General features: G+C 42.2%; 1 protein-coding gene across 6 annotated transcripts in view; it reads left to right on the top strand.

Moving 5' to 3' along the window:
- The window catches only part of psma4 (proteasome 20S subunit alpha 4), a 30089-nt gene extending 13315 nt beyond the window's left edge, over positions 1-16774 (top strand). For all 6 annotated transcript variants that reach the window (XM_071326790.1, XM_071326791.1, XM_071326786.1 and 3 more), the window contains 4 exons: positions 2057-2145; positions 2457-2587; positions 7698-7821; positions 16517-16774. In XM_071326790.1, coding sequence (XP_071182891.1) covers positions 2057-2145; positions 2457-2587; positions 7698-7821; positions 16517-16671 — 499 coding nt within the window. In that variant the 3' untranslated portion in view covers positions 16672-16774. The remainder of the gene's footprint in view (positions 1-2056; positions 2146-2456; positions 2588-7697; positions 7822-16516) is intronic.
- Positions 16775-18500: the final 1726 nt, after the last annotated feature.

The raw sequence follows: 18500 nt of genomic DNA, 5'->3' as shown, positions 1-18500 counted from the left end.
ACATCGCAGTGCTTGATGCGTCCCTAGAGACCCGGGTTCGATACCGGGCTGTCACAGCCAGCCGCGACCGGAAGACCCATGATGCGGCGCACAATTGGCCCAGCGTCGTCTGGGTTAGGGGAGGGTTCGGCCGGCCGGGATGTCCTTGCCCCATCGCGCTCTAGTGACTCCTTGTGGCGGGCCAGGTGCATGCACGCTGACACGGTCGCCAGTTGTATGGTGTTTCCTCCAACACATTTGTGCGGCTGGCAACCGGGTTAAGCGCACAGTGTTTCAAGAAGCAGTGCGGCTTGGCAGGGTTGTGTTTCCGAGGACGCATGGCTCTCGACCTTCGCCTCCTGAGTCCGTACGGGAGTTGCAGCGATGGGACAAGACTGTAACTACCAATTGGCTATCATGAGAATTTAGGAGAAAAAATTGTTAAAAAGTACAAATTAAGAATAACCTTTAGCAGTGACTACAGCAGTGAGTCTTTCTAGAGAAGTCTAAGAGCTTTGCACACCTGGATTGTACAATATTTGCACATTTTATTATTTTCAAAATTCTCCAAATTGGTTGTTGACCATTGCTAGTCTTGCCCTAGATTTAAAAGCAGATTTAAGTCAAAACTGTAACTCGGCCACTCGAACTTTCACTCTTCTTGGTAAGCAACTCAATGTAGATTTGGCCTTTTTTTCGGTTATTGTCCTGCTGAAAGGTGAGTTCATCGCGCAGTGTCTGGTGGAAAGCAGACTGAACCAGGTTTTCCTTTTAGGATTTTGCCTGTGCTTAGCTCCATTCCATTTATTTTGTATCCTGACCAACTCCCCAGTCGTGAATGATTACAAGCGTACCCATAACATGATGCAGCCACCACTATGGTTGAAAATATGGAGAGTGGTATTTGGTAATGTATTGGATTTGACCCAAACATAGCCCTTTGTATTCAGGAAAGAATTTGAATTGCTTTTCCACATTTTTTGCAGTATTACTTTAATGCGTTGTTGCAAACAGGATGCATGTTTTGGAATATTTTTATTCTGTACAGTCTTCCTTTACACTCTGTCAATTAGGTTAGTATTGTGCAGTAACTATACTGAACAAAAATATAAATGCAACATGCAACAATTTCAACGATTTTACTGAGTTACATTTCATGGAAGGAAATCAGTCAATTGGAGAAAAAAAATATTAGGCCTTATCTATGGATTTCACATGATTGGGGTGCAGCCATCTGTGGCTCTGGGAGTGCATAGGCCCACCCACTTGGGAGCCAGGACCTGCCAATCAGAATGAGTTTTTCAGTTTCATCAACTGTCTGGGTGGCTGGTCACAGATAATCCACAGGTGGAGGTCCTGGGCTGGTGAGGTTATATGTTGTGAGGCCGGTTGGACGTACTACCAAATTCTCTAAAATGACGTTGGAGGCGGCTTATGGTAGAAAAATGTACATTAAATTCTCTGGCAACAGCTCTGGTGGACATTCCTGCAATCAGCATGTCAATTGCACGCTCCCTCAATTTGAGACATCTGTGGCATTATGTTGTGTGACACAACTGCAGAGTTTAGTATCCTTTTGTTGTGGCCACCACAAGGTGCACCTGTGTAATGATCATGTTTAATCAGCTACTTGATATGCCACACCTATCAGGTGGATGGATTATCTTGACAAAGGCTAAAATGCTCACTAACAGGGAAGTGCTCAAAATTTTAGAAATAAGCTTTTTAATGCGATTTGAAACATTTCTGGGATCTTTTATTTCATGAAACATGGACCCAACGCTTAACATGTTGCATTTTATATTTTTGTTCCGTGTGTTTGCCTGTTCTAAATAAGCTAGCTAGCTAACGTCATGTAGAATGTGTCTTGCTAATCGCACCCTGAAATGTTTTCTGTAGAAATCTCACACGCTCCAGGAATCCAAACCAGAGTAACGTGTTTCATATGTAAAAATGCCCTAAAAGACTGAAATTTAGGCTACCATGTGCCTTTTTGTTGCTCCTAAATAGTTTATTGAAGCTAGTGATGAAGCAACATTGTGGAAACTTATGGAATTCCTCTTCTCCCTTCCCACAGATACCTACTGCAGTACCAGGAGCCTATCCCCTGTGAGCAGCTGGTTACAGCTCTGTGTGACATCAAACAGGCCTACACACAGTTTGGAGGTAAGTTGCTGTCTACACCAGATGAGGCTTTATTCAGTAGTACTCTCCAATGAAACGAGAGTCCACCTGCAGGTCACCGTAAGCAACTAGAGGGCTGTGTCAATTGGAAGGCCATTATGTTTAGCTCACTGCTACACAATACTGTAATTTCAAGTGTGAAGTTGTAAGTGGCTGGTCCGGCCACCTTCAGTATAAAAAGCAGTGTCTTCTAAATTCATGATTGCCTTTCGTTCTCTGAGGTTGTTCAAAAAAGCAAAGTTGACATTATAGATAAAAGTCTTTACATTTCTGTTTGTGCGGTTTGACCACAGGGAAAAGGCCCTTCGGCGTGTCTCTGCTGTACATGGGTTGGGACAAACACTATGGTTTCCAGCTCTACCAGAGTGACCCCAGCGGCAACTACGGAGGCTGGAAGGCCACCTGTATCGGCAACAATAGTGCCGTAAGTCCCTCTTAACATTGGATGTGTTTACGTGCTGCGTTCTTCATCTGCTGTGGCAAATTGCAATCACCAGAGATGGACCACGGGTCGACTATGGACTTCAACCACAAATTACCCGTTTTTGTTTTTTTGTCAGCCCTAAATCCCCTTTATATAAAGCAGCCTGTTTCTGTGGTAGATTCTCAGATGACCTGTAGTATACTTTGAGATATGTGTAGGTTATGGAGACATGAACGGTACCATAATACTGGTTCCTACATAACTACCACACCTGATTTCACTTAGTCCACCAAAAGACCACTCATGGCTGCACCTGATTCTCCTGCCCCTCTTTGTCCGTATGCTGTCCTGCAATTAACTGAATGATGAAACTATGCAACGCTTGGGCACCAGAGGGCAGCAGCTGTGCTTCTGAAGGTCTCTGCATGTTGGAAAGGCGCTCACCATTGAACAGATTAAAAGAGTAAACTCAAATGTTTCACCACCCAGGATTGTTGTATAGGAAGTGTCACCATGATGGCTCAGTCTTTGACTAACCTGAATATCAAGGACATGTTTGCTTAGCCAGATTGTGTGTGCATAAGAGCTCTTAAAGGTACACTATGGAAATGTAGTTGCTTATTGTTTTCCTGAAAATGTTGATTGTTGGCTGTATGATTCATACACTTAAATCATTTATTTAGTTTTTTTGCCAAATGGAATGGCATCAAGCACATAGAAGCCATGTGTTTGATACCATTCCACTAATTTTGCTCCAGCCATTACGACGAGCCCGTCCAATTAAGGTGCCACCAACCTCCTGTGCTATACAGTCCCTTCGGAAAGTATTCAGACCCCTTGACTTTCTAAATCAAATCAAAGTTTATTTGTCACGTGCGCTGAATACAACCGGTGTAGTAGACCTTACAGTGAAATGCTTACTTACAGGCTCTAACCAATAGAGCAAAAATGGTATTAGGTGAACAATGGGTAGGTAAAGAAATAAAACAACAGTAAAAAGACAGGCTATATACAGAAGCGAGGCTACATACAGACACCGGTTAGTCAGGCTGATTTGAGGTAGTATGTACATGTAGATATGGTTAAAGTGACTATACATATATGATGCAAAGAGAGTAGCAGTAGCGTAAAAGGGGTTGGCGGGTGGGACACAATGCAGATAGCCCGGTTAGCCAATGTGCGGGAGCACTGGTTGGTCGGCCCAATTTTGTTACGTTACAGCCTTATTCTAAAAATAGATTAAATAAAACATTTTCCTCAGCAATCTACACACAATACCCCATAATGAAAAAGTGAAAACAGGTTTTTAGAATGTTTTTTCCAAATGTATTAAAATGAAAAAGCATTTACCTTATTTAAATAACTATTCAGACCCTTTGCTATGTTACTCGAAATTGAGCTCAGGTGCATCCTGTTTCCATTGATCATCCTTGATGATTCTACAACTTGATTGAAGTCCACCTGTGGTAAATTCAATTGACTGGACAGGATTTGGAAAGGCACACACCTGTCTATATAAGGCCCCACAGTCGACCAGTGCATGTCAGAACAAAAACCAAGCCATGAGGTTGAAGGAATTGTCCGTAGAGCGCTGAGACAGGATTGTATCGAGGCTCAGATCTTGGGAAGTGTACCAAAAAATGTCTTCAGCATTGAAGGTCCCCAAGAACACAGTGGCCTCCATCATTCTTAAATGGAAGAAGTTTGGAACCACCAAGACTGTACCTAGAGCTGGCTGCCCGGCCAAACTGAGCAATTGGGGGAGAAGGGCCTTGGTCAGGGAGGTGAGTTCCTCTGTGGAGATGGGAGAACCTTCCAGAAGGACAACCATCTCTGCAGTACTCCAACAATCAGGCCTTTATGGTACAGTGACCAGACAGAACCCACTCGTCAGTAAAAGACACATGACAGCCGGCTAGGAGTTTGCCTAAAGGCACCTAAAGACTCAGACCATGAGAAACGACATTCTCTGATGAAACCAAGATTGAACTATTTGTCCTGAATGCCAAGCGTCATGTCTGGAGGAAACCTGGCACCATCCCTACATTGTAGCATGGTGGTGGCAGAATCATGCTGTCGGGATGTTTTTCCGTGACAGGGACTGGGAGACTAGTCAGGATCAAGGGTAAGATTAACGGCGCAAAGTACAGAGATCCTTGATCCTTGTGCTCAGGACCTCAGACTGGGGCGAAGGTTCACCTTCCAACAGGACAATGACCATAAGCACACAGCCAAGACAACGCAGGGGTGGCTTCGGGACAAGTCTCTGAATATTCTTGAGTAACATTTTAATTGAGAAGGTTTTGGGGAAAGTATTTGTCAACCCACAAGGCGCTTATCACATGAATTGCTAGTGATGGGCATTCCCAGGCTTTTCTGTGAGCCCGATGATTTGGCTCCATTCACCTAAAAGAGCTGTTCATTTGGCTCATCTCTCCTTGCTATTGTTCCTGCACTGAGGAATTACCATCTTCAGAGAATGTTTTTATAATTAATCTGCAGATCAGCAGTAGTAGCTGTATGCAATTCTGGGAGCCAAATGATAGTCTCTTCACATATGCGATTCGCTCCTGACGTTCACCAAAAAGAGTTGTTCATTCGCGAACGACCCATCACTACTGGCTACACACGGAGTGATTGACAAATGCCTGCACCACACACAGTAAAGGGTAATATTGCTGGAAATAATTATCAGATATTGTGTTAGGTTTGGATTTTTAAGCTAATAGTGGCTAACCAGAGGTGAGAGAATGTTGCATTGGTTAGATAGTAGCTGGGATCTTGCGGTGTCTGATACTTGAGATTTGTTTGTGATGGACCACGGGGAAATTGCATATTCTTTCAGAATTGTTTGGTGAGCTGCTTATAGGTGGTCTGCGAGCTGCTGGTAGCTCACGGTCGACCTGTTGGAGACCCCTGGTATAGCCTACAAAATAATGTGTGCCTCTTTGGGCTGTCATTGACACTTCAGACAGTCACATTTGATAGGCCTATGCACAATTCACAACAGGCATCTCTGTCACAGACATGAATCCTGTTACAATTTCCCCTCATGCCTTTGAATTGTTATCTTCTGTCCAAGAGCCTAGGCTAGTTTCCAATCCCACTGAAACCCAAAATCCTGACTTCTGTCTCGCATGGAAATTCCTAATTTTATTCTGTCATCCATAGGTTGCATTATCAAAAAGCACATCTTTCAACCTATGAATGCCAAAATACCACCACATTTCACCCTCTTCTTTGCGCTGTCTCATACTTTCTGCCCGTACGAGAGCTTCGGGCAGAGAATGTGAGATCAATCTTGGTATTTTACCTACACTTAACAAAAAATATAAAAGCAACATGTAAAGTGTTGGTCCCATGTTTCATGAGTTGAAATAAAAGATCCCGGGAAACTTTCCTTATGCAAAAAAAGCTTATTTCTCTTAAGATTTTGTTTACATCCCTGTTAGTGAGCATTTCTCCTTTGACAAGATAATCCATCCACCTGACAGGTGTGGCATATCGTTAAGCTGATTAAACAGCATGATCTTTACACAGTTGGACCTTGTGCTGGGGACAATAAAAGGCCACTCTAAAATCTGTAGTTTTGTCACACAACACCACAGACGTCTCAAGTTTGAGGGAGTGTGCAATTGGCATGCTGACTGCAGGAATGTCCACCAGAGCTGTTGCCAGAGAATTGAATGTTTATTTCAATTCCTTAAGCCCCCTCATTGTCGTTTTAGAGAATTTGGCAGTACGTCCACCCGGCCTCACAACCGTGTATGGCAAGCGATTTGCTGACGTCAGCGTTGTGAACAGAGTGCCCCGTAGTGGCGGTGGGGTTAAGGTATGGGCAGGCATAAGCTATGGACATTTTATTGATGGCAATTTGAATGCACAGAGAGATCCTGAGGCCCATTGTCATGCCATTCATCCTCTGCCATCACCTCATGTTTCATCATGATAATGCATGACCCCGTGTTTCAAGGATCTGTACACAATTTCTGGAAGTCACCAGTTCTTCCATGGCCTGCATACTCACAAGACATGTCACCCATTGAGCATGTTTTGGATGCTCTGGATCAACGTGCACGACAGCGTGTTCCAGTTCCCGACAATATCCACCAATTTCGCACAGCCATTGAAGAGGAGTTTGACAACATTCCACTGGCCACAATCAACAGCCTGATCAACTCAATGCGAAGTAGATGTGTCGTGCTGCATGAGGCAAATGGTGGTCACACCAGATACTGACTGGTTTTCTGATCCATGTCACAATTTTTTTTGTGATGCATATCTGTATTCCCAGTCATTTGAAATCCATAGATTAAGGCCTAATGAATTTATTTCAATTGACCAATTTTCCTTATGAACTGTAACTCAGTAAAATCTTTGAAATTGTTGAATGTTGTGTTTTTTATATTTTTGTTCAGTATATTTCCACTGTTCATTAACACAATTTTGCCAAATATAGGAGATATTCTGTCATTCGTTGAAGGTTCTCTAGCAAGCTTAGCAACTTTGGTCATTTGACTTTTGTTACAAAGTTTGTATGATTCGACCGCGCTATACTCTAGGTGCGCTCGGTGCATCCTGAGAACTCTGTGTCGAGATAGCCAACTGCTGAATTAAGGAACATGATAACGCTCAGAATTTATGAACGGCCTGTTTCGTAATTAACAACGTCATTGGCGATCCGGTGGCGCAGCCAAACTCTTATTTGAGGAGAACCCTGGCATAGTGATCATCTCTTGGCTTTAAACACTTTAAATGGGCACTTCTGATTTTTGCGGTATTTCCCAGGAATCTCTGATAAATATGAATGATTACCTGTATTAAAACTTGGTAGATTTTTAGGAAAATATTCATCCCCAGTGCAGTGCATGTGTAATTCTTGATATAGGCCTATTTATTGATGTTATTTCATGAAACCACACAATTCTTTTGTAATATTGTATTTTTCTCACAGGTGTGTGGGGTTGTCTGGACAATATTTCTGGCGATTTAGGGGACTCTTTTTGGCTCACCAGCACCCCCAGTGTCTTCAGTAATATAACTTTTAAAGTGTGTTTTTTTTCTCTGTGTTGTGTTAAAGATGTTGTGTCTTGTTTGTGTCCTCTCCAAGGCGGCCGTGTCCATGCTGAAGCAGGACTTCAAAGAAGGAGAGATGTCTCTGTCCTCTGCCCTGGCTCTGGCCGTCAAAGTGCTCAACAAGACTATGGACGTCAGCAAGCTGTCTGCTGAGAAAGGTGTGTGTTAGTGAAAGATTGCCTGTGTGTATGAGAGAGCTCTTGAGACTCAATCAGAATGGAATATTACTCAAACTGAGTGTTAATGGACCTTTTTAACTTATGCCATGTTGACATTGGTAGTTTGAAGTGACTCAGATATTTCAGGCCACATTTCAAACCACCTTCGTAGGTTGTTTTAAAGTCAGATGCAAATCTGATTCCTGCCCTAGGGCTGGGTAGGATACCGTATTTTACTATATACTGGTGTTGATGGACGGACTAGGCTGGGTTTTTACTTTACCTTCTGTAACGGCATTTGAATGTTGGTTTGTTAAATGTGATACACCGTGTGTAACATCCATTTTTATAGTTGACTTTGTTACTTAAGTCATCTCTCTCTATGCCACTTTCTACACAGACCTAGCCTGACCCCTGTCACTCAAGGAGGTCAATTTGTTGTTCCTCGAACATGAGACAGAGACACTTGCATTCAGTCTGCATGGTCAATGCGGTACATGCAACAATGCTTCTTACTATAAATCCACTAGTGTTCTATACTGAACAAAAATATAAACACAACATGCAACAATTTCAAAGATTTTACTGCGTTAGTTCATAGACGGAAATCACTCAATTAAAATAAATTCATTAGGCCCTGCTGTTTAATCAGCTTCTTGATATGCTACAACTGTCAGGTGGATGGATTATCTTGGCAAAGGAGAAATGCTCACTAACAAGGATGTAAAAAAATATGTGCACAATTTGAGAGAAATAAGCTTTTTGTGTGTATGGAACATTGCTGGGATCTTTTATTTCAGCTCATGAAACATGGGACCAACACTACATGTTGCTTTATATTTTTGTTCAGTATATAATTACACTATTAGTTTCTGTTTCATCCATCTGCAAACAGCTAGTTTGTTTTCTCTTAGCCAGTTGGGCCTAAATCTTGTTAGTCGCTAATGCTAGTTAGCTGGCTAGCTAGCTAATAAATGTACTTAGTCAGAGCAAAAGTAATTAGCTATACAGCCTGATAATACCAGTGATGGTGTACACTTAAATCTGCGTGTTTGTGCAACAGGATCTTCTAAATCAGTGGTTCCCAAACTTTTTATAGTCGGTACCCCTTCAAACATTCAACCTCCAGCTGTGTGCCCCTTCTAGCACCAGGGTCAGCGCACTCTCAAATGTTGTTTTTTGCCATCATTGTAAGCCTGCCACACACTATACGATAGATTTGTTAAACATAAGAATGAGAGTTTTTGTCACAACACAGCTCGTGGGAAGTGACAAGGAGCTCTTATAGGGCCAAGGCACAAATGATGATAATCAATAATTATGCTCTTAATTTAGCCATCTTACATATAAAACATTATTTGTTAATTGAAAATTGTGAATAACTCACCATAGGTTAATGAGAAGGGTGTGCTTGAAAGGATGCACTTAACTCTGCAGTGTTGGGTTGTATTGGAGTCGGTCTTAAATAATTTCCCATGCAGTGTCATGACGTTGCCCTCTTTGGGTACAGCGAGCACAATCCCCCTCTTTCTGTCTCCTACACTCAGGCTGCTGCAACCTCAGGTCGTAAATTCCTGGAGGAGATTATCTCCTCATGGCCACAGTATAGAGAGAGTGAGTTTTAGTATAGAGAGCGAGAACAAAGGAATTTCTTCCACCTCACAGAACTGGAGGTCCGAACAGTATTTGTTCTGGAGAACGTATAAAAGATCGGTGAAGAATCCAGCTACGAACTGGTCCGTTTGGTACAATTTTGTGGAACTCATGGGAGACAATACGGCCACATTACCATAATGCTGTTTATACAATAGCCTCAGATATGAGGCTTACATCTAATTGTTGTATAAGATGAATGAGTGAGTGATACTGTTTATGAAATTGTGTAATGTGATTTTGGACTGTTTAATGAAAAATCCAATTCCCTTTGGATTTCAAATAATAAATCAGAGGACCGCCCATGAGCACAGTTATGGTCTGGAGTCCTGGGACAGGCCCTTTTCTGCTCTTCCGAAGAAAACCCGGGTGGGGGTTTTATATCACCAGACCGAGCTTACCTCAATTACGAGATGGCTAAAGGTTGCAGACAAGCTTACCTCGATAACGAGAGGGCCAAGGTTTGAGACCAGACTGCTGAACTTTTAACCATCCTACGTGATTAAACTCTTAGACTATCGATACCGACAGAATAAGAACAAGTCTTTGATATTAATTACTAGTCTGCAGCTAGGAATTCGGTATCATTGAACGCGAAGACCGACAACCGCCATAACATCTATTCTATAACGACATGAATGAATGTCACTCTGAACTATCCATTCTAACCACGAGAGAGAACATAAACTTTTCAACAGAGATCCCGACGACACACTGAGCGTAAATATATATATTGATTGCAATTGTTCCCGAATGAGTGAGCGTTCATGTGCAAAGGATTAGCATTTCAATTGTTATAATTATCACTGTCTAACAAGCCCCCATACCGGTTTAGCCCACTAGGGCACATCCCCCTATCATTTCTTTGTAAACATATCTATTTTGTTTGTTTGTGTGATGCATTTCTGTGAATTACTTAGTTAGTAAATAAATTATTTTAAGACAATTGATGTATGGATGACTCATAGTGAAGAATGGGTTCGTGCAGATAACCAACAATTTACGACGTTTGGAATGAGACTAACCTAAGGTAAATAATAATTCATTAATCAGAAGACTAAGTGATCAGATATTAAAACATCTGAAAGTTATATTAGGAAAATTATAACTTTGTAAAATGAATATTTTCCTTGGTGCCCCAACTTCTTAGTTAATTACAGTTACATGATTAAGTAGTTTAATCACGTAATAATAATTACAGAGAATTTTTGATAAAGATAAGTCTTCAGTTTTAATGATGCCAAAGACACGACAACAGTCTGTGCCTGTACTTAGTTTTCATGCTTGTGAGGGCTGAGAATCCACTTAACAGCGCGATTTGCCAAGGCAGGATACTCTGAGCGCAGCCCTATCCAGAAATCTGGCAGTGGCTTCTGATTTTAAATTCAAATTTCACAGAACCGCTTGTTGCAATTTTGATGAGGCTTATATCGGTAAGTGGACTGGAGGCAGGGCATGAAAGGGATAACAAATCCAGTTTGTGTCATCCGTTTCGGGAAAGTACCTGCGTAATTGCGCACCCAGCTCACTCATGTGCTTCGCTGTATCACATTTTACATTGTCCGTATCATTTGCACACACATCATACAATGATGGAAAGGCCTGTGTTGTCCTTGTTAATGCAGACAAAGAGCTCCAACTTCTTAGCCTCAATTTTGTTCCGCACATTGAATATAGAGGCCCTGTAATTCAGATCATTCAGGCGAGGGGAAAAAACATCACCTAGATAGGCCAGTCGTGTGAGAAACTCGTCATCATGCAAGCAGTCAGACAAGTGAAAATTATGGTCAGTAAGAATTTTAAGCTCATCTCTCAATTTAATAAAAAAACGTGTCAATACTTTTCCCTTTGCTAACCAGCGCACTTCTGTATGTTGTAAAAGCATTACATGGTCGCTGCTCATATTGCATAATGCAGAAAATACACGAGAGTTCAGGGGCCTTGCTTTAATAAAGTTAAAGTCCAAAACGTCTTTCAAGCTGTCAGGCATTCCCTTGGCAGCAAGAGCCTCTCGGTAGATGCTGCAGTGTACCCAAGTGCCGTCGGGAGCAACTGCTTGCATGCGCGTTACCAATCCACTAGGTCTCCTTGTCATGGCTTTTGCGCCATCAGTACAGATACCAACACATCTTGACCACAAGTCCATTTGATGTCACAAAGCTGTCCAGTACTTTTTGCAGAAGAGGATGTCTTCCTTAATTGACCCACATAAACATATCGGACATATACCAGGAGCTGTGCCAGACCCTCCCCCCCCCCCCATGTCTGACTCATCCAGTTGTAACACACACAATTCACTGGCTTGTATGCGAAGCAGTAATTGTTTCAAAATAGTGTTTGATGAAGGCATTGTCTATAGTTTTTTTGGGCCTTTTCCCCCAGCATTGTCCCAGCCATATCCGCGGCAGCAGGAAGAATTAAGTCAGTAGCTCACCATATAAGACTCTTCTAGCTTCTTCTTTTTAATGGTATCTGTTGCTTTTATACATGTCTTACTACTGAAAAGTAGTCTTTATTCTCGCTCAAACTCCTGTGGCTTATTTTTCAAATTGTCATATTTCATTTCAAAATGTCTGCGCAAGAGTGAAGGTTTCCCACGAGAAAGTAACGGTTAATGTGATTGGATGTTAATTATTTGACTAGGCTACCTGTATTTGACAGTGTTGTTATTTCGCTGAACACTAGATGGTTTAATTGTATTTTTGGCAGTGAAATGAGGTTCCTCAGGCGAGGGCAAAAAAACTCACCCAAATGTATAGCCCCGTTGGAAAATATAAATGTACTGTTTGAAAATGTGAAGGAAAAAAATATGAATCACATTTTTATTTGGCGTACCCCGACGGCATTGCGCGTACCCCTGAGGAATATGCAAGGCATGAATGGTAGCTACCAGAAGGAGCTAAAAGTAATGATTCCATGTAGCCAAAGATTATAGGGTCACCTAGGAAACACTTTATCAACACTTTGGTTCCTACCCTGTCAGAACTTGTATTATTCGACAACATAAAATACCGTCATATTGTCAATTTATTTTTCAATACTGTGATATATTTTGGCCATATCGCCCAGCCCTATCCTGGACATGTGACATCTGAATTAGAGGTCGACCGATTATGATTTTTCAACGCCGATACCGATTATTGGAGGACAAAAAAAAGCCGATACCGATTAATCGGCTTTTAAATTATTATTTAAAGAAAAAAAAGAAATTGTAATAATGAAAATTACAAAAATACTGAATGAACAGTTATTTTAACTTAATATAATACATCAATAAAATCAATTTAGCCTCAAATAAATAATGAAACATGTTCAATTTGGTTTAAATAATGCGTTGGAGAAGAAAATAAAAGTGCAATATGTGCCATGTAAGAAAGCTAACGTTTAAGTTCCTTGCTCAGAACATGAGAACATATGAAAGCTGGTGGTTCCTTTTAACATGAGTCTTCAATATTCCCAGGTAAGAAGTTTTAGTTATTATAGGACTATTTCTCTCTCTACCATTTGTATTTCATTAACCTTTGACTATCGGATGTTCTTATAGGCACTTTAGTATTGCCAGTGTAACAGTATAGCTTCCACCCCTCTCCTCGCTCCGACCTGGGCTCGAACCAGGAACACAACGACAACAGCCACCCCTCGAAGCAGCGTTACCCATGCAGAGCAAGGGGAATAACTACTCCAAGTCTCAGCGAGTGACGTTTGAAACACTATTAGCGCGCACCCCGCTAACTAGCTAGCCATTTCACATCGGTTACACCAGCCTAATCTCGGGAGTTGATAGGCTTGAAGCACAGCGAAGAGCTTCTGGTAAAACGCAGGAAAGTGCTGTTTGAATGAATGCTTACGAGCCTGCTGCTGCCTACCACCACTCAGTCAGACTGCTCTATCCAATCATAGACTTAATTATACCATAATAACACACAGAAATACAACCCTTAGGTCATATATACACTGCTCAAAAAAATAAAGGGAACACTTAAACAACACAATGTAACTCCAAGTCAATCACACTTCTGTGAAATCAAACTATCCACTTAGGAAGCAACACTGATTGACAATAAATCTCACATGCTGTTGTGCAAATGGAATAGACAAAAGGTGGAAATTATAGGCAATTAGTAAGACACCCCCAAAAAAGGAATGGTTCTGCAGGTGGTGACCACAGACCACTTCTCAGTTCCTATGCTTCCTGGCTGATGTTTTGGTCACTTTTGAATGCTGGCGGGGCTTTCACTCTAGTGGTAGCATGAGACGGAGTCTACAACCCACACAAGTGGCTCAGGTAGTGCAGTTCATCCAGGATGGCACATCAATGCGAGCTGTGGCAAGAAGGTTTGCTGTGTCTGTCAGCGTAGTGTCCAGAGCATGGAGGCGCTACCAGGAGACAGGCCAGTACATCAGGAGACGTGGAGGAGGCCGTAGGAGGGCAACAACCCAGCAGCAGGACCGCTACCTCCGCCTTTGTGCAAGGGGGAGCACTGCCAGAGCCCTGCAAAATGACCTCCAGCAGGCCACAAATGTGCATGTGTCTGCTCAAACGGTCAGAAACAGACTCCATGAGGGTGTTATGAGGGCCCGACGTCCACAGGTGGGGGTTGTGCTTACAGCCCAACACTGTGCAGGACGTTTGGCATTTGCCAGAGAACACCAAGATTGGCAAATTCGCCACTGGCGCCCTGTGCTCTTCACAGATGAAAGCAGGTTCACACTGAGCACATGAGCACATGTGACAGACGTGACAGAGTCTGGAGACGCCGTGGAGAACGTTCTGCTGCCTGCAACATCCTCCAGCATGACCGGTTTGGCGGTGGGTCAGTCATGGTGTGGGGTGGCATTTCTTTGTGGAGCCGCACAGCCCTCCATGTGCTCGCCAGAGGTAGCCTGACTGCCATTAGGTACCGAGATGAGATCCTCAGAGCCCTTGTGAGACCATATGCTGACACATGCACATTTGTGGCCTGCTGGAGGTCATTTTGCAGGGCTCTGGCAGTGCTCCCCCTTGCACAAAGGCGGAGGTAGCGGTCCTGCTGCTGGGTTGTTGCCCTCCTACGGCTTCCTCCACGTCTCCTGATGTACTGGCCTGTCTCCTGGTAGCGCCTCCATGCTCTGGACACTACGCTGACAGACACAACAAACCTTCTTGCCACAGCTCGCATTGATGTGCCATCCTGGATGAACTGCACTACCTGAGCCACTTGTGTGGGTTGTAGACTCCGTCTCATGCTACCACTAGAGTGAGAGCACCGCCAGCATTCAAAAGTGACCAAAACATCAGCCAGGAAGCATAGGAACTGAGAAGTGGTCTGTGGTCACCACCTGCAGAATCACTCCTTTATTGGGGGTGTCTTGCTAATTGCCTATAATTTCCACCTTTTGTCTATTCCATTTGCACAACAGCATGTGAAATTTATTGTCAATCAGTGTTGCTTCCTAAGTAGACAGTTTGATTTCACAGAAGTGTGATTGACTTGGAGTTACATTGTGTTGTTTAAGTGTTCCCTTTATTTTTTTGAGCAGTGTATATACTCGAATCCGGAAACTATCATCTCGAAAATAAGACGTTTATTATTTCAGTGAAATACGGAACCGTTACGTATTTTATCGAACGGGTGGCATCCATAAGTCTAAATATTGCTGTTACATTGCACAACCTTCAATGTTATGTCATAATTACGTAAAATTCTGGCAAATTAGGCGCCCCAAACTGTTGCATATACACTGACTCTGCATGCAATGAACGCAAGAGAAGTGACACAATTTCCCCTGGATAATATTGCCTGCTAACCTCAATTTCTTTTAGCTAAATAGGCAGGTTTAAAAATATATACTTCTGTGTATTGATTTTAAGAAAGGCATTGATGTTTATGGTTAGGTACACATTGGAGCAATGATACGCACCGCATCGATTATATGCAACGCAGGACACGCTAGATGAACTAGTAATATCATCAACCATGTGTAGTTAACTATTGATTATGATTGAGTGATTGTTTTTTATAATGTAAGTTTAATGCTAGCTAGCAACTTACCTTGGCTTCTACTGCATTCGCGTAACAGGCAGGCTCCTCGTGGAGTGCAATGTAATCAGGTGGTTAGAGCGTTGGACTAGTTAACTGTAAGGTTGCAAGATTAAATCCTCCGAGCTGACAAGGTAAAAATCTGTCGTTCTGCCCCTGAACGAGGCAGTTAACCCACCGTTCCTAGACCGCCATTGAAAATAAGAATGTGTTCTTAACTGACTTGCCTTGTTAAATAAAGGTGTAAAAAAAATATATATATATAATTAAAAACGGCCAAATCGGTGTCCAAAAATACCGATTTCCGATTGTTATGAAAACTTGAAATCTGCCCTAATTAATCGTCCATTCCAATTAATCGGTCGACCTCTAGTCTGGTCAAATCTGATTTATTTGCCCTCAAGTGGTTTTTATATTGTTGATTGCTAGCTACTCTGTTTGACAAGAACATGGTAGCTAACTAGCTTGTTAATTGTTTACAAACAAATTGGTGATTGTGCTAGAAAGCCAAAAAGGTCTAGTTATGATAGTTATCCTTTTGAGGCTTTAATAATGTTCTTATCCTATGATTTTGAACATTCAAAGGAAATGGAAAATGTCCATGGCAGGCATTGTCACCTCAACTTAACTTCTGAGGAATGGGAAACAAGCACCATCATCAATCAGCCTACACACTGCACACACACTGTTGTTACTATGACAACTAGCATAGACTTGTCAGCAAATGACTGCTGTCTGAAAACACACACACCCATTTTGGTCACTTGTAACTTGCTGTTTGGACAGACCAGTAGTCCAAAATGGATTTGAAAAACTGATTTGAGCATTAAGGCCTGCTGTGTGAACAAGGCTTTATTTGCATATACTGTATATGTATGTATGTCTGTATTGCGTTCCTCATTTTCCCCCTTCCAACCACTTAAGTGAAAAATATTCCCCCCAAAAGTTATGTTACTGGTGTACATGCTGGGTGGTAGCCTCCTTTTTGTAACCCTATGTGTCTCCGCTTTGGTGTTATCTAGTGGAGATCGCCACTCTGACCAGAGAGAACGGAAAGACTTGCATCAAGGTGCTGAAACAGAAGGAAGTGGATGAGCTGATCAAGAAACATGAGGCGGAGGAGGCCAAAGCGGAGAAAGAGAAGAAGGAAAAAGAGCAGAAGGAGAAAGACAAATGAGTGGCCCACATTGTTACTTTTCTGTAAAATAAAATAGTTCAGGTTTTCTAAATTGTTCTTTGACTATCTGTTGTATTTCTTTAAATAAAGGCTAAATACTATACATGTCTGGCATCTGCTGAATGATGTTAATTCAGAAAGCTAGGGCTGTGGGATGTGTTGTCACATCTCAAATTTTCTGTGTAACAACTCTGTACAAAACTCAAAGCCTCTGCACAGTCTAATATTTGTCACACCACGTGTGTCATATATTAAACATATGAGGCATCAAATGAGAACACAGTATGTTTGAGAGGAAATATGTGACTTATGCTGTAAACTATATGCTGAGCCAATGTTCATGAATAGTGTTCTGATCATGTAATGTGGAGAACATTGAAATTCCCTAAAAGTGCTTACGCAACATCCATATTCCATGCGCTTTTCTGGTGGAATTAGCAGATATCAGATGCGATGTAAAAGATGAGTCAGGTCATTTTTAGAAGGGATTAGTCATTGACTCTAGCTTGCTTTAATTCTGCTGACCTGATCCTCGAACCCTGATAGCTGTACATGCAGAAAAGGGACTTCTGCAAAATGCCGTGACTGACATCCATGCGGTAACAGCGTCAATCTGAAGGCTTGTTATGTAAAGTGAAGATTAAGGTCAGAAGGGACTGACTGTCTTTTTTTGCCCCGCCAGGGATTAGTGGTGGGAGCCAGAATGGCAGCTGGGTTTCTGCTGTGTCAAAGTCATGTTGCATAAAACATTTTGTGTGGAAAAACTCATTGAAAATATGTTGTACTGTACATCAGCCTTACAACCTGAGTGTGCACAGGGCCTAAAATACACCTTGTAACCCAGCAACAAAATAGGCCCACATTCAGACTAAATAAATAGCATGTCTGAGACCATAGTGATTGTGGGACTACATAGATGAATAGGAGTTTTAAAGTCTGTTTCAAGCCATGATGCTGCTATGAAACCCAGAACAGATGCCTTGGGGGCAGCCTAGGCTAAACAAGTTACTTTCCACTTAGCAGTAAACAGGCCTAACTCTGTCATCTGCACACAACGCCTGTAATGAGGTCAGAGGTCAAGCTCTGTCCTTTGCGCTGCCTTGACACTGGACTGTGGAAAATGCCTAGGTGAAGTGGACCATAAGGCACAGCACCTTTACTGGCCTGACACCGGAAATAGATGGAACGATCAACCAATTTGGGACAAAGTGGGCTTGGCAGAACATCAGGAGTGTCGGGACAGTTTCCCGGAAACAGCTTGAAGATTATTGGTTGAATCGGCAAGAGAGCCCAGTAGGAGAAGAGCGTTTTATAGCCTTTGGCCTACTCATTCTTATAAACAACTCTGCATTTGACTCACCTATTCCATTAATCCCAACATCTTTGTCTCTCACATGCACTAGGTTACTGTTTTGTAGATACCTTTTTGAGGTTTTGTAAAGCCTTGTCTAAATAAGGTTGAGGGGGTAGTTCACAATCACACACACAAGTGTAGGCCTACAGACAGCAGACCCTACATGTATTTGTGTAGGCCCACACATGGTGTATTGCTGTTCCCGATTGTATCATATCATACTGCAGCAATAAAGCAAAGGTTTGACTTCACAGAAGTCTTTGTCAGGGCCAGACCACTGAAGTCTAAATGGTGCAGGAAATGGAATAAAGCCCTGGGGATGATGGAGACTTCTGTGAAATCAACACGTATAATATCATAGTGCAGGAATAACACAGTGCACTTTTTTCTACAATTTACTTTTTGTCTCACGTTTTTTATGTTTAGGAGGTGGATATGACCGACCCTATTTAGCGTCACTACTATTACTGCCAAT

This window comes from Salvelinus alpinus, chromosome 9, assembly GCF_045679555.1.
Source record: "Salvelinus alpinus chromosome 9, SLU_Salpinus.1, whole genome shotgun sequence".
Lineage (NCBI taxonomy): Eukaryota > Metazoa > Chordata > Actinopteri > Salmoniformes > Salmonidae > Salvelinus > Salvelinus alpinus.
This window is presented reverse-complemented; position numbering and strand designations above follow the sequence as displayed.